This window comes from Enoplosus armatus, chromosome 18 (genome assembly GCF_043641665.1).
Source record: "Enoplosus armatus isolate fEnoArm2 chromosome 18, fEnoArm2.hap1, whole genome shotgun sequence".
Taxonomy (NCBI): domain Eukaryota; kingdom Metazoa; phylum Chordata; class Actinopteri; order Centrarchiformes; family Enoplosidae; genus Enoplosus; species Enoplosus armatus.
The window spans coordinates 5,111,841-5,127,222 of NC_092197.1; the positions used below are offsets into that span (position 1 = coordinate 5,111,841).

The following is a 15,382-nucleotide window of genomic DNA, read 5'->3' on the forward strand; positions in this document are numbered from 1 at the left end:
TACAGCCCATTAATTAACTGTCTGCCACTAAAATATTCCTCCTACCTACAATGTATTCACCCAGCCCCTTTTGCAGATTGTGCCACTCTGCACCAGGATTGCATTTACACCTCTGATCACCAAAAACTGCATCACAATCCTTTGTGCTTTCACCCAGTGTACTGTGCTTATACCCAGTAGAAGCTATAACAGTGCTAATCTTGACATGGTTTTTTAACTCACCATATAGCACATATTCAATAAGACACCAAATTAGTTTTCTGACTATTATTACCAAAATATTAATTTCCAACTCTTAAGAACCCTTACATGCCAAACAGTGTAGTACAGCCCTGCTGGATCCAAGCATCCAGGGTGAGTATGAGGATGTATTGTGTAACAGGTAAATGCTGTGAATGTCATTACATGTCATTTTGCCCACTTTCATCTTAACATAGTTTCTGGCCTTGGGATGACATAAACTGATTTAACCCTAATAAAAATAATCGAGATAAAAGAACAACCACACTTGACTGACCTTGATTTTCTTTAATTTTGTAAGTTTGCTTCCTGTTATTAAAATTCCGTCAGGGGTTGCATACCATGTTGTGTTGTACTTGTTCACAAGGTTTGGGATCATTAAATGTCTGCAAGAGTAAAAAAAGGGAAAGCGGGATCACTTATAGAAACAGAAATCAGTATTAAAATGACTTGCCAGACACATGATCGCTAACACACAAAATTATAAAAGCAATAGTTTATCTGTGTAGGTTTGGCAGCTCCAATAGGCTCTAGAAATGCTTGGCTCCTTCTTGCTCCTCTTCCTTGACCATGTTGACCTCTCTGAGTTGTCTCAGTTGTTGTTCACCTATTTCAGTACCCAACCAGATTCCTGTTTTTATCCACTCATGAGAATGGCAAGCCGCTGCACTGAGAGAACTGCTCAATACAGTTGGTGTCAGATGCAGAAGACCATGTAAAAAAAATCAAGGGATATCATTAGATGTGTGTGTTGTGTTTGAGTTGCTAACCTGTATTGCCCACATCCCAAACCTGGGTTGGAGCACTGCTGGACGACACTACAGGACAAATTTTGTAAAAGCAACACAATGTAAACTAAAAAGAGCCAGGTGTGGTGTAAACAATGAATATAATGTCTGAACATTGTGCTGTAAAAATGAAACGATGTCAACTGTTTTGGGAAAGCTGGAACATTGTGTTAAGTGCAAATCAATCTTGATAGAGTTATTTTCAAACTGCAGTGACACCATTCCAAAGTCAATTTATACTCATAAGTTCATAAAGAATTCTACGTTAGCTCAGCATCCCTGTCCTGCTGGATCAGATAGCTGTGTGTGTGTGTTTATTAGCCTCAGATTATTGAATTGCTCAGTGGGAGCATGTTATCAGCGTCCGTTTCCTACAGCTTACTCTTAATTATCCTCTCCTTAACACCGAATCCCATGGAGAATTTAATGACACACAGGAAGAAGAAGAAAGAGAAAAAGATCCAGCCATATGTCTCTGTGTTTACACAGCTTGGTCTTGAGTAATACTCCTCTCGGAATATATGGCATTTCTTTAGTTGCCTCAATCAATTAGGCTTTGACTGAATTTACTGTAGGTATTTACAGAAGTACAGAGAGATAATTAATAGTGAGCTAGAGATTCTATCTGTCTGATTATTTGTGAGTGGAAACTAATTATCTATCTGCTGTACATCAACCAGTGCTTATTGAGGTTGGTAGTACTTGGTAATAATAATGATTCCAAACTATGGGAAAGACATATTATACACTTTCTCTTCATACCAGCTTACTGCATAAGCTTGAACCTGATTTCATATTCAGCAGAGGGGAAAGGCTGCTCCAAAACCTCTTTCAAATTATTTCTTGGTAGGAGAGGAGAGGTTGTAGCATGCTAGAATTATTTCGGGTTGGGAAATAAGCAGATTGTGTTTTTGTAATATCTGACAAAGTGCAAAATCGACAGGCGACCTGGATTAATTCAATACGATTCACATGTGAATATCTGGTAACAGTTGCATGTGTTTTGATGTGTACTGAAACACCACCATCTAGTGAACATTTAATAAAATTACAGGTTTTTTTTAGTACCTGTATGTATGGCATATTCAAACATGACTTGTACACACATACTGCGCATACACATTGATGTGAATGGATACATATACATTGAAGTAACAGACGCCCACACACACAAAAACACACACACACATACACTGCTACCAAATGGCCTGATCTAGGGACCTGATGGGGAGGATTATTTTGGCTCCACGGACACAAACACCCGACTAAACCATGTCTGCAGTTTCTTTGTTGGGGCCTCGTGCCGGAAACTCTTTCTGCAGACTGAGGCTTAGTGTGTATGTTTGTTTAATGAGGTAAGCATGCATGCCTGGCCTGTATAACCGCACATATAATTGGCAAATTTCTTGTATTGTAGAATATTGATGTTCTTTTTGAAATTGAATTAACAGCTAATTTACAGTTCAACAAAGCTTATGTGCCTCCTCTGTGGTCATGTACCGTGTCTCCAAAGCATATTTGTAAAAGCAACAATCCAGATAACAAGACTCTGACCTGTGATGCTCTCAAGTGCAACCGTTTGTTTTTATTAATCAATTAAAGTTTTACTCGGCAAGACTACTCCTGTGGAGATCAAGGATGTGTTATCCAAGGGAGACCTGCACCGATCAGCATCAGTTCTTCTTCAAAATACAAACAAAACATTTTATAATTAGATATAAAAAATGAGAGGGTCAAGATATACAGTAATGCTAAGTGCTGTCATTTATATCTGTTTGTTTATTTATCCTCAGCGGTTCTGTGTAGTTTTATTTGAGGTTATACACAATGGTAGTACATTTTTTATTAGTAGAAGCTGAGCTAAGAGCTTCTACTAATAAGAGCAGTATTGCCCTTTTACTTGTACATACAGTACACAAGGCTAACAGTTGTGTGTGGCTTACCACGTCTTTTGGACCAATAAAGGAAATCAACAGCCTGACAGATCAATAGTTTATTGAACTGTACATGTATTGCGCTGACGTGGTAAACTCATTATTTTCTAAATCTGGACACCTTATCTCACTCGTGCCATGGTTACTTTCCATATGCTGCTCAGATTGTCATCTATTTTTTTAATGTTTGTGGTGAGTTTAAGCCACGTTGGGTCAGTTTCTCCAGTGAGACACTGAGAACATCACAGCATAAAGCAGATTACTATCTAGTACTGTTATGATTACCTACAGGATTGCATTGACTTAAAAACGACTGGAACTACGTATGTTTGAGGTGCTCTATTATGCAATGTTAACTGACACTTGCCAGCTAATCAGAAGCAATTATTTTCTATGGCTGTAGGCTTCAAAGGACTGAAGTCAAATCTCCACAGTACATAGTGGAATGTACAGTGAAAAGGTCAGAGCCACAAAATAGTATAAATGTCACGTATTGAAATTGCTTTCTGAACCCTTCGATTCAAAGCCTTCCAACAACAGCCTGTACACATGGCTCAGTTTCCTTATTCGGCCGCAGTCCATGCAGAGATTGGCTTTGATTTTAATGATGTATCAGTCATCTGGAATGGCTTCATCCAACCACTTCATGTAAGCCAGACTGCCGTCCTCCACCGGGAAGCTGAGGACTTCTGGGTTTGCATAGGGGTGGACAGACCTTGAAGGGACCCACACACACATGTCAGATAAGACAGAATCTCTTGATTTAGATGAACACTAAAGTAGAAACTCATACCTGTACTAGACAAGGCAAATTTATTTGTATAGCACACCAACGACAAGGCAATGTTAAAATCCCCAACAATAACTACAAAGTCAAAATCAATGCAGATGCTGGACAGCAGTACAGCAAAGTCATCAAAAGCGTTTGCATAATATTTAGGTGGCCTGTAGATATTTAAGAATACAGCTGAACTCAACCGAAGAGCAACACATTCAGAGAAGCAAAGTTTCCATACGACATCTGCTTGCACTGGAAAGAATTATTAAACAAAATGGCAACTCTAGCACTCTAGCTTCATTCATGAAACTGACGTTGGGAGGGGTTGACTCAATAGGAACTGCAGCACTGCTGTCTTGGTCTGACCAGGTTTCAGATTCTTTTAATAAACGTTTAATAAAGCTAAATTTATTGAGCCAATTTTGAAAGTTGTTTATGAAGGCAGACTGTGGCTGATGATAATAAATCTGTTGATTTTGTTGAGTGCATTTTTCATTTTCTTCATTCTACTATGTATCAAAACAGGAAGAGGAACATGAAGTCTAGAAGAAGGGCGTTGGTGGGGGCCACTGTGCGAGGAAGTTGGTCCATGCCCAATAGGAGAAAGAAGAGGCATATCGGGGGTAGCAGAAGTGGGGTAGGGACCCTGTCCATGCTTGGCATCTTCTCTCCTGTCTGCACTGATGCCAGGTAGATTTGCTTGGAGTTGATTTGAAAGGTGGTGTTACAAGATGTGGTAGTGCAGCTTACTGGCATCCATCTAGTTCCTTTATCTCTGATCTGAGATGAACTGCCCTCTCTTTTTGTCGTCTTTGTTATTGGCAAGGCTTTGTTGGGGTGGAGGCAGTTGACTGGGGGCTGAATTTAACGCCAGCGTTAAAAAGCGCTTCCATTTTATCAGTGAATCCAAAAATGGCTGGGAGAGGGGAGAGGGGAGAGGGGGGAGCGAACGAAGAAGAATTAGGAGACTGATCCATGAGCTGGTTGTCATCCTGCTGATATTGAGGCTGTGATGTTTTCTCTTTGTGGTGCTGAGGCTGCTGTGCATCTGGGTGCATCATCTTCGGCCTGGTCGATGTGTGTCGCAGGCTGAACCAAAAAGGTTCCATCAGTACTTCATCTCCAGATCTGCTTGGGTGGAGGCCACCTGTCCTGAAAAGATGCCTACGTCCCCAGAACAGATTGAAGCAATCAATATAGTTGATCTCTTTCAGACTGCAGGTTTTGCTGACCATGTGTTCAGTGATATGAGTCTGTTGAACCTGTTGATCCCTCTGGCACTGGTCCACTAATAAAAAAAAACTGGGCTTCCACTTTTTACAGACAGTTGAACAGTTCAATAAATCCCCAAAGGCCACAAAAGAAGTGGCCGCCACAAGTAGAATAATTAATTTTTATTCATTTGAGACCACAGCACCTGGAATGCAGTATGTTTTACTTGTCTTACGGCTTATGTTTCTAATAGCTGCGTTTCCCACAAATACAGTTACAGAGTGATTTGTCTCTTTAGATTCGTTTTTTTTTTCCTTTCCTCGACATGACACTCGTTCATCTCAACTTTTGTCTCATGGAGATTTATTAATGGTTGGAACCAGTTTGCCAGTTGTAATAACAGGGATGACTCTGGTCTGTTTATGCCCACTTTAGGCTGTCCACATGTGGATCGAAGTCGTGCACTTATGTTATCCCTGCAAGAAGAAATCCCATTCATAGCTCTTGACTTCACCGGTTTTGTTTCAGTGGCACGTGGGAAAGTTGTGGTGTCATTTAGAGACATCTGTCCATTTAAATCTTTTCGGCTTGAGCTCTGATGAGCTAACTCGCCGGCAGAAGACAAAGGCAGAGTGTCACAGAGTTCAGAAGACTTCTCCAGTGCGAATATCCTTGTCTCAAGAATAGCAATCTTCTGCAACAATTTATGACAGTCATCGATTCTGGTGAGCAGAGAGGCATAGTGCAGCACACAGGGCACAGTTCTGTCAATAGTCCACTAAATTACTGTTTGGGTTGCGTTAATGTGGTGGGACAGCAGTTCAAAGTAGATAATCGCAACCCAGGGTTGTCATAAATTATCCTCCCAATGATTTAGTTGTTATAGGAAACCTCCTAAACCTTCCTTTTGTGGGAAGTGGGAAAGTAGGAAAAAGTAGCAAAAATAACAGCTAAGCAGAGAGAAAGTGAGAGGAGCATCTGCACTTTAGCAAAGCAGGAAGCAGCAGCCATTGGGAGTTGCTACTAATACCAATTATTTTCAGCCTGGACTAGTGTGCCATTATGGCAATAAACACTTAATAACTGACTTAACACAAAGCTTTTCAACTCCAGTTTGTTTAGAGTGAGGCTTCCCAGTACACCTAAAGGAGGGAAGTGTCTCTACAACACAATAGTGGTCACATGGACACATGCAAGGACGCCTGTCTTCATCCAATGTTCTTTATGCTGTATATTGTAAGAGATGCCATTTCAACAACTTGGCACACGTCTGATAGTCTGATGCTGTAATCACAAATGGCCAAATGAGATGTAGATGATTAACTCTTAATGGTTGTAGTGGAATGGTTACTTCAAGTAGTGTATATGTGGGATCTTGCAATGTGTAAGTACCGACATAACAGTACATATACCAACTTATGCAATTCTACTGAATAAAAATTCCAAATATCAGTTGCATTCATGATCAAACACTTGTAACAAAAATAGGAAATATCTGCTTTTGAATGTGGATGTCTTATTAAGTGAAATGTCTAAAAATCGAAAAAAAAAAAAGTATGTGAGCGACACCAATATAATATGAAATATGCTTTTTATGAATAAAATGTTGTAATTGTTTGATCACAGAGACTGCTGTGGCATGCTGAAAGGCCTATTTGTTAAGCTTTACAGTGAAGTAATGACATTTTAAGTACACAAAAAGGCCCAAGTTGAAAATAACCACAATGAACCTTTAATGCATGTCTACAGTGACATTCACAACTTAAGCATTAAGTTAAACAGTAATTTAATGAACAGTTCACATCTGAAATAACCATTACATAAAGCAACTTCTCACCTCACATAATCTATGACTTGCTGGATCCTGGACGTCTTTGTTTTCACCAGCTGCAACAACAGTGACATCTCGTCTTACAGCTCTGCTTTCTATTCCAACATGTTGAGTACATGTTGATCACGATAGGACTTTCTCAGTAAGCTTACCATCAGAATTTCACTTGCATCCTGGATTTCACCTTTCCAATAGTACCTGAATAACCAGAAAACACAAGACATTAGTACGGTGCCATGTACAACACATGTACATGAGGGACTGAAAAGTAAGAGTAAATGGTGCAGAGCCTTTAAAAAAAAAAAGCTTTCATGAGAAACTGTATTTTCTGAAAGAACACAGCAATCAAACCAACCATGCCCAACCATTTATTATGGCCACAGTGATTTACAGTGATACTGTCAAACTGTTCCTGACAGGCTTTCATGGTGTCAAAGCTGCCTCTGTGCTTTAAACATGGTGCTCTTTCTTTCATGGATTGTGAAAGACAGCAAAACACAAACTAATAACCCCACATTTAAGCATGTTCCACATGAAATGTCAAAATAAATGTTGGAGACTAAATAAGCCTGGATATAACTGAAACTCATTCATTTCACACCTGCACTCACTCACATAAACTCCTAGCATCTCCATCACCACCCTCACCCCTAACCTAATCCAACCGCATTCTCTATTTTTAGGCTAAACCTCTGTTTGGTTAACAGGTTTAACGCTGCCTTTTCTATTCAGCCACCCTCTGTCCTCCACACCAGTTATTCCTTCCTTGTTCCTTTTGTGGTTATGCATTAACGGCAAAGCTAATCCATGCATACAAACACATGGCCGCTTTTGAAGGCTAACTGCCACTCAGTTTCTAGTGATGGGTAAACTGATAAAAGCATTCAGATGCAGCCCATTCAACTTGTGGTTTCCTAGCAACCAGCTATATAGTGGAGAGGGGAAAAAAAGAACATATGTGTTTATGTGTGCGAGTGTCTGCACATGTGACGGACATTATGACAAAGCTAGCCTTTGTGTTTGTGGGTCAGCTGGGTAAGTTGTGTCAAGGTAGGAGGCAAATATGATTTACATTGTGGAGGTCCTGGAGAGAATGTTGATACTGGCTGCCAGCCGCCTCTCCATGATTGCCCTGGAAAAAAACAGATGGAGTGGCAGGGCGCGTGGATGGAAACGGAGGGGGCAGACATGCAAAGAGAGGAAAGAAAAATGAAACACTTACAAACCAACAAGCTGTTTATCAATTACAGCAGGAAACTTCATTATGGTGCTCTCTTCAAGCAGGCCACAGGAAAGACCTTTTACGCTCTAAATTCAGAAAAGATGGTAAACTCTGCTTTCTGCTGGTGCTCGGCCGATATTATAGTTTATCACCAGCTCAGCCGTGCTCCCCCTCCTCTAACTAGTGTCTCTGAAGGAGGTGATTTACATATCTGGCAACCGCACTTTGGCTTCTCTCTGTCTTGACACGTGGTAATTGAGCTCATTTACATGCAGCTAAAATGCCAACAAAAGGGATGAGAGTGCAAACACAGCGCTCCACCAGTTGTGGGTTTGACAAGATTGTATTTCTTCTCCAGACAGAAAAGTCAAACTTATGCCTGGCTGACTGATTTTGAATTGTTTACATCATTTTAACAAATCCATACCGAAGGAAGGGAATTTAATTAGCATCCGGATTTGTTTGATGTTGTATTTGTATAATGAGAAATATACTCATTCCCCGTCTTGTCAAGAGTTGGAAGATTGATACCACTCTCATGTCTGTGTGGTACGGATGAAGCAGTCGGTTAGCTTAGCTTAGCAGAAAGACTGGAGGTAGGAGGAAACAGGTGGCTAGGCTCTGTCCAAAGATGCCTGCCAGCACCTCTGAAGTTCTCTAATTAACATGTTTTATCTTTTTTGTTTAATCTCTATGAAAACCAAAGTTTAAAAAACAGACACTGTGTTTTCTGGGGAGACGGAGGGTTGTGTGTCGCACTGGAGGAGGCCGGACGTAGTCACTTCCTGGAGTGCTGTTCTCACTGTGAGGACAACTGGCAGAGTCTCCAGGAAGTGGTAAGCCACAACTTGCCATTTTCGTGCAGATTAAACAAGATATAGATACAGAGGTGCTGTTAGGTGGGGGGGGGGGGGGGGATTCACAAATACACGTATTTACTATTATTTTGACATGTTTGAGCTGAATCATTTAACACAGCAAATGACACCACCAAATTTAGCTTATACTTAATTTGTAAAGCACTACAGTAGTTTGATGCAGACTGTAATATGTAACCTCGTATGATTCGCTACTGTACCTGCCAATGTCCTTGGCTGCCTGTTCGTTGGGACTGTTGATGAGAAGGACAGAGTGGTGGCCTGGTACATAGCTCCCTGTGAAGGCTGAACGGAGCTGAACCCCAATGGACCGCAACCCAGGATACATGGACACGGACAGGAACAAGAGCTGGAGGGGTTTGGACGTCAGAGTTACCTAACAGACTTTAAGAGCATGTTTGTGGCATCTCTGGGTGATGGTTGTGTCTGTCATAAATCATTTGACCATTTGGCTGTTTAATGTTGTTTTATGTTTGGATGAGGTGAAGTTATAACTCAATTTAATTATCTGCTGCCCTCTGAAAGGATTGCCATGTTTGGATTGGATTAGATTCAGTATTTATCCTCTTATTATTTGGCGCTGTCTGTCACAGATAAATGAGTATGGGCCTTGGCTTGGACGCAGTGACCAATTTATAAGCTGTCCTACTTCTCCTCACAGCACAACATCCCAGCCAGACACAGATGCACATAAATCCCACACAAATATGTTCGGAAAAAAAACCGCAATTAATAACAATTTAACATTTCCGACATCAAATCCCTTTTCTTATGGATTACTTTAGACTTTTCCCAAAGTTTTCACAATAGAAATGATCATAAAAGTCCACATACTAATCGCAGTAGCTCTTACCAAACATGTCATGAGCAGCACCGACCGACAGACAGAGTAGAAGACAGCCTCTTTATGGCACCGCTGGAACAGCCACTCCATCCTGTTCGTGGCAACAAATGTCATTCCCAGAGTCCGGCCGGAGCAGATAATAAGGGGGACAAACTGTGCAGAATCTCGTTCATAAAACCGCTGAGACTCTCTCCAGGGCCAATTAGAGTTCCGTCATTTTTAACACAGCTGCTTTGTGAGAGGAAAAACATTCTGAAAACTCATTACCTTTTATAGAACAAGTGCATTGTGTTGACAGGTACTGTAGGTCGGATGGTCAAAGGCGGTGATAAATCTCCGCGCCGTTCAATTGGTTGCTTCACACTTCCTGACACGCAGGCGACCAATAAAATTGCCGACTCGCCCCTGCTGCCCTGCCCCCCGGGCCTGGGTCATAATCGGCTTTGGTGTCTTTGCCGTACAAACACAACCTCTTTCAGCCAGAGTCTGCGGTGGCATCACAGAGCTGTGAATTCACGAAATGATAACAGAGTAAAATAGTATTATGAGCTATGGATGTTCTTCACTGGTGGACATCGAAATCGTCCACTAATAGAACACAATTTTCTTTTATTTAATCTCATATTGTGCTGATGCCATGTACCTGTAATCAGCGGTGATAAAATAGTACATTTACTCAAGTACTGTACTTTTAAGGTACTTGTACTGTACTTTACTTTTATTTCCATTTTATACTACGTTATGCATTTTAGAGAATATTATTATTTTTAATTCTCAACTACATTCATTTGACAGCTGTATTAGTTACTTTGTGTGTGTGGGTGTTGCATTCAAAACATATAATCAGTTTATAAAATATGATGCATAGTAGGCTACAAAGTCATAGCCCCGCCTCAACCTGCTGCAACATTAAAATGCTTCTTATGCAGTAATGCTATAGTAATAATTATCAAATCATAGTGGGCTACACTCTCAAAGAAGCCATTCTGTTGCATAACACTTTAAATAGATTCTCAGGGTCTCAGATCCCAGCTGTAAAAAATGTTTTTTTATTTTCTTATTTTCAGGGACAATGCACATTGATCAACATCACTGTAAATGTGCCAGTGTTCGACAAAACACTCATTTTTAACTGTCGTTAAGATGTTAAATTAGCCCTTAAAACAACGATAAATCACACAAGTCAAATTAAAACAGGAGAAAGCAAAATATGAAGCAGCTGAACAGGATAAAAAGCTTAGAGGAGTAAGGCAGCATCATGCAGTAAGTAAGACACTAATACCAAACAATGTTAGACAACAAAAATGTTGAATATTATTCTTCAATACTTTTCAAAAAACATTTTAATGAGGTCAGAAGAAAGCAAAAATATACTGTATATTGTAAGTTTGCTTTTACCATTGCAGTTTAGAACCTAAACGATGAAAAAGTAAAATCAAAGTCTGGTTTACTGTAAGATCACGCTGGCAAGTTTTGTAAGATTCATAATAGGCGTCTGTTTTTGAACAGATTAAATTAGTATGATGACACAATGCACGGGGTCCACATACACGTTATTATTCATTATATGGAAAAACTACAACATTACACAATCAACAGTCTTCACATAGCCGCAATACTGCAACTAAAGCATTAAAAGCTCTTTAGTCACTGCAGTGAGTTGTAAACTTTAAAGCCAAAGTCCAGATGGTAAAGCTTCAAAGACACCATTTATGTAAATGATATTAAAGTGTAAGGGACACTTGTGGCAAACTGCTGTCAGTGCTTTAAGAGGAGAGGAAGAGAAAGTATTAGCTTTCAGTGGCATGTAATAATGAACACTGCAGCACCTGGACAGAGTGTGTTTTCACACTGGAAGTGCTGATCATTCTGTAATAAGATAAAAAACGTGTGCAGATAAACAGCACAGAAATAAACACATGCAAAAAGACAGACCCAAAGACAAAGTTCTGAACCCTCCAGTTTAAGTGGCTAAGACTGGTCTCTCTGGCCAATCACATGCAAAACAGATTTATCCATGGGTGTTGGTACACACACACTCCACTGCCACACACAGTCACAACAGCAAATCGTCCTTTCAGATAAGCCAAACAGAAAAGCCAAGGACCCTGCTGGGCTGCATGTGAATGAAGAAGATACAGACAAACAGGAATCTTAAAACAGTATGAATAATTCAGAGGTGGATTGTTGAAGGGAGAACAAACCAAACTAATACATACTGTTTGGTATTTCATTGGCATGGTGGGAAACAAGACATATGAAAGAAAAAGTAAAGAATAAATATGTCAGTATTGTAGCTATATTAGTGGGCTGCGTGGTCATAAGTTGGAATATTAGGGCTTCGATGGGGTGTGTACTGACAGAAGTCAGTTCATTGAAGCTTTGGATTTTCAAAAAGTGGTTATGTGCAGGATGTCCACATGGGGGAGATGTGGGTCCATGGATGTCTCTCTTCATCCCCTCCTTCCATTGTGAATAAATTAAATGTAGTGGAGTGTTCATTTAGCATGTATAAAACTCTCATTGGCTGAAATGAAATGTAAATGCTCCAACAAAGCAAGTTGCATGACTCATCCCATTCCCTTTTTTTTCTTGACCTCTTCCCTGCCAGCCTTGTGTCCTTTTTTTGTTTTGCCTGCACCCCCCGCCGCCCCCTCCACCATCAGACAGAGCACAGATCAGAGAGCGAACAGTAGGGGGCACCACTGCCATCACGCCTCAGAACAAACCAATTTATTTCCCAAGCTCACGAAGGCTTCATTTGAGAGCCCATCAGAGAGCTCCAATAGAGCCACTTAAACCACTGTTACCCAACATGAAAGAAGGCAACCAAAATAGAGATAGGAAGAAAGGCGAGGAGCCGGAGGAGAGGCGTTTGATCTGCTTGTTCTGGGGCATCACTCAGAGGGGTTCACTTCCCCTAAGGACCACTGAGGCCTGTTTGTCCCTCAGAAGTCTAATGTGAAAAATAGGATAATTTTTATTTCTGTCTGTGCTTCTTCGTCTGTTTGTATATAATGAGGCCACAAGGTCTACAGTAAGAGCGGAGAGGAGAAAATGAGATGACTTGACGAAAAGGTACAAAGGCATCTGGCAAGAGGCGTCTTGTCTAATTCGCCATTAAACTGTGATTGTCTCTCGGTGGGATCAATGAAGTTGCCTCACTGTGAAATAAAACGAGTTCTAGCTGGGAGAATTAAAGAGATGAATAGAGACCAGAAAACAAAGACTTGAGTGAGGTGTGTGAGTACGGAAACAGCTCTGAAAACTCTGAAGGGCTAGGTACATTTCTAAGTATTCTGGAGCCTGTTGTGTCCTTCCCTGTGTGGCAGAGCCATTACTGCACTGAATGGGAGGTAGAGGTTGTAGGGAAAGGAACTGTGCACACTACTGGACACACAGAGGTCAAATAAGTCCTAATGAAGGGACTTTCCAGGCTGTGATTACCTCTAGAGGAAGACACTGGTCCTCCCAAAGAGGTTAATTAAAAAAGTCATGGGGGCCCGAGCAGGGAAGTGTCTCCATCACCGCTGTGAACCCTGGTGACCCCTCCATCCTCTAGGACAGACATAGCCATCCATCACAGCTGATTCCTGGGTTGTCTGGCTCCTGCTGGTGCCATTGAAATCCCTGAGTGACTAAAAACACAGAAGTGTATGTAGCAGTGCCTCAACTCTGACAAGCAATGAGAAAAAAATACGCCACCGCCGAGACATCCCCTGCCGAAGTCCCTCAGGTAATGAAACCTCTCCCCTCTCAAGGATCAGACAAACACCATATCTTGTCATCTTCCCTCCGTTCTCTTCCTCGATCTTCTTCTTTTTTTTGCCCTCTATGTCACAACTACTGGAGCACACAAGGCCATTTATCATAAAACTGAACTGTCTGTCATGTTGTTTATTTCGTCTGCGCTCTCCAGAAAAGATCGCAAAAATAGAGTATTTATGTTTGTTTAGCAACATAAGCACACTGTTCATATCCAAAACCATGGGTAAGCATTTAAGCTCAATGCTTGCCGCGAGGAGAAAGCAGAGTTGGGGAGCATTACTTTCTTCGAACACAGCATGAAAGAATCAGCCATCATCAGTGGAAAAATCCCTCCAGCAATCCCTGCTGAGAAGAAAGATTTGTCATCCCTATTTCCCTAGTTCTTGGAGGCGAGGACAAAGGCGTGATAGCGTGCAAAATGGAGAGACACAGTAAGGACAGGCTGACGGAGAGAGAGAGGTGGAGAGACAAAGAGAGAAAAATGGAGTGTTTTGGTTGATTGGGTTTGAGAGAGGACAGAGAGCCTGGAGCAGTCTTACAGGAAAAAGTTAAACATTTTCATAAATCTGTTCTCGTGGAGTTCACCTGCAGCGGCGGGAGGCTTAAATCACGTCATGCTTGATTGGTTGAGAGGGAGAAGCCGATCCCGAACGCGGGGGGCCACCTCCACCGCAGAAAAACCTGTGCTTCCTCATTACACTTTCCTCACCGAGCCGTCTGCAGAATAACCATTCCTCGTGCTGACGCAGGTAGAATGAGCTCATTCCCTCTCCATTCACAAGCTGAGTGCACCAAAATTCAGAGAAGGGAGAAGCATAATAAGTTCAGACTCCAAGTTAGAGTGCCTGCAGGCGATAAAGTGGAGGATGAACAGTGGAGACTTGATGGAAGAAGAGTGTGTGCGTGCGTGTGTTTGAAAGGGGGTTGCATCTGAAAAAAGAGAGAAACGCTGCTCTTGACTGCACCATTTCTTCACTTAAATTCAGAAATCCTCTCAAAAGTCTTTATTCTGAATATTTCCGTAGAGATGCTATGATTGAAGACCCTGACATTTAAAATACTGAATTGAAACACACACACACACACACACACACACACACACACACAAACAAATCTGATTCCCAGTGATGAACTTTGAGTTCATGGTTGGTTTCATGCTCATGATACAGCATGCATGTATGGATGCGCTCTCATGGTGAATGTGTGAGAATACATATACGAAGTATTTTCAGATCCATATAAGTGGATGGAAGCAAAACAAACCTTGAAAGGTTCAGTCCTGCAGAAATTCTGAAGGTCATTTGGAAAAACATGGCACTGGAAAAACTAAATACATTCATTGATGTGCTGTCCAACGCAGATCAAACTTTGAGCTGGGTGTATAGTTAGGGGGTGGGTGCGTGTCGGGGAGTGTGTGTGTGTCAACCTCAGACACTCAACCATCAGAAAGTGGCATTATGGAAATGTAGGAATCACCATGAAAAGGGCAGCCAGAGGCACGCTCAGGGCGAAATTTTATGTACAGCACCTAATCAGCCAACCAACTACCTTCGCTCCTGTTTACCCTATTCATGAGTCACCCCTAAATCTGCAACCACTTCATCTAATCTCTTCTCCTCCCTCTTCATGTCACAAAGTCAGCCAATTTCAGGTCTCGCATTTTCCTTGTCTGCTTTTTCCCACGCCATACAATAACTCTGCTGTCGTTTCAGATCCTGCCAATCCCACCTGCCATGCAGTAACCCCTGTGTTCCCACCATCACATTACCTTCCCCGCCCACCTGCACACCTGTTCCCACCTGTTCGCCATCAGCCCTGCAGCATATATATACCAGCCCACTTCAATTCATTCCCCTTCAGATTGTCTGTTGTACTTCTGCCTTAGCG

General features: G+C 41.5%; 1 protein-coding gene across 1 annotated transcript; it reads right to left on the reverse strand.

Moving 5' to 3' along the window:
* Window positions 1–3,574: 3,574 nt before the first annotated feature.
* On the reverse strand, window positions 3,575–9,841 carry LOC139301772 (protein CutA homolog). Its single transcript, XM_070925242.1, has 6 exons — window positions 9,737–9,841; window positions 9,084–9,232; window positions 7,856–7,915; window positions 6,936–6,981; window positions 6,790–6,839; window positions 3,575–3,677 (listed from the first exon to the last, which is right to left on the reverse strand). Exons 1-6 carry the CDS (start codon window positions 9,839–9,841, stop codon window positions 3,575–3,577), a joined length of 513 nt encoding a protein of 170 aa, XP_070781343.1.
* Window positions 9,842–15,382: the final 5,541 nt, after the last annotated feature.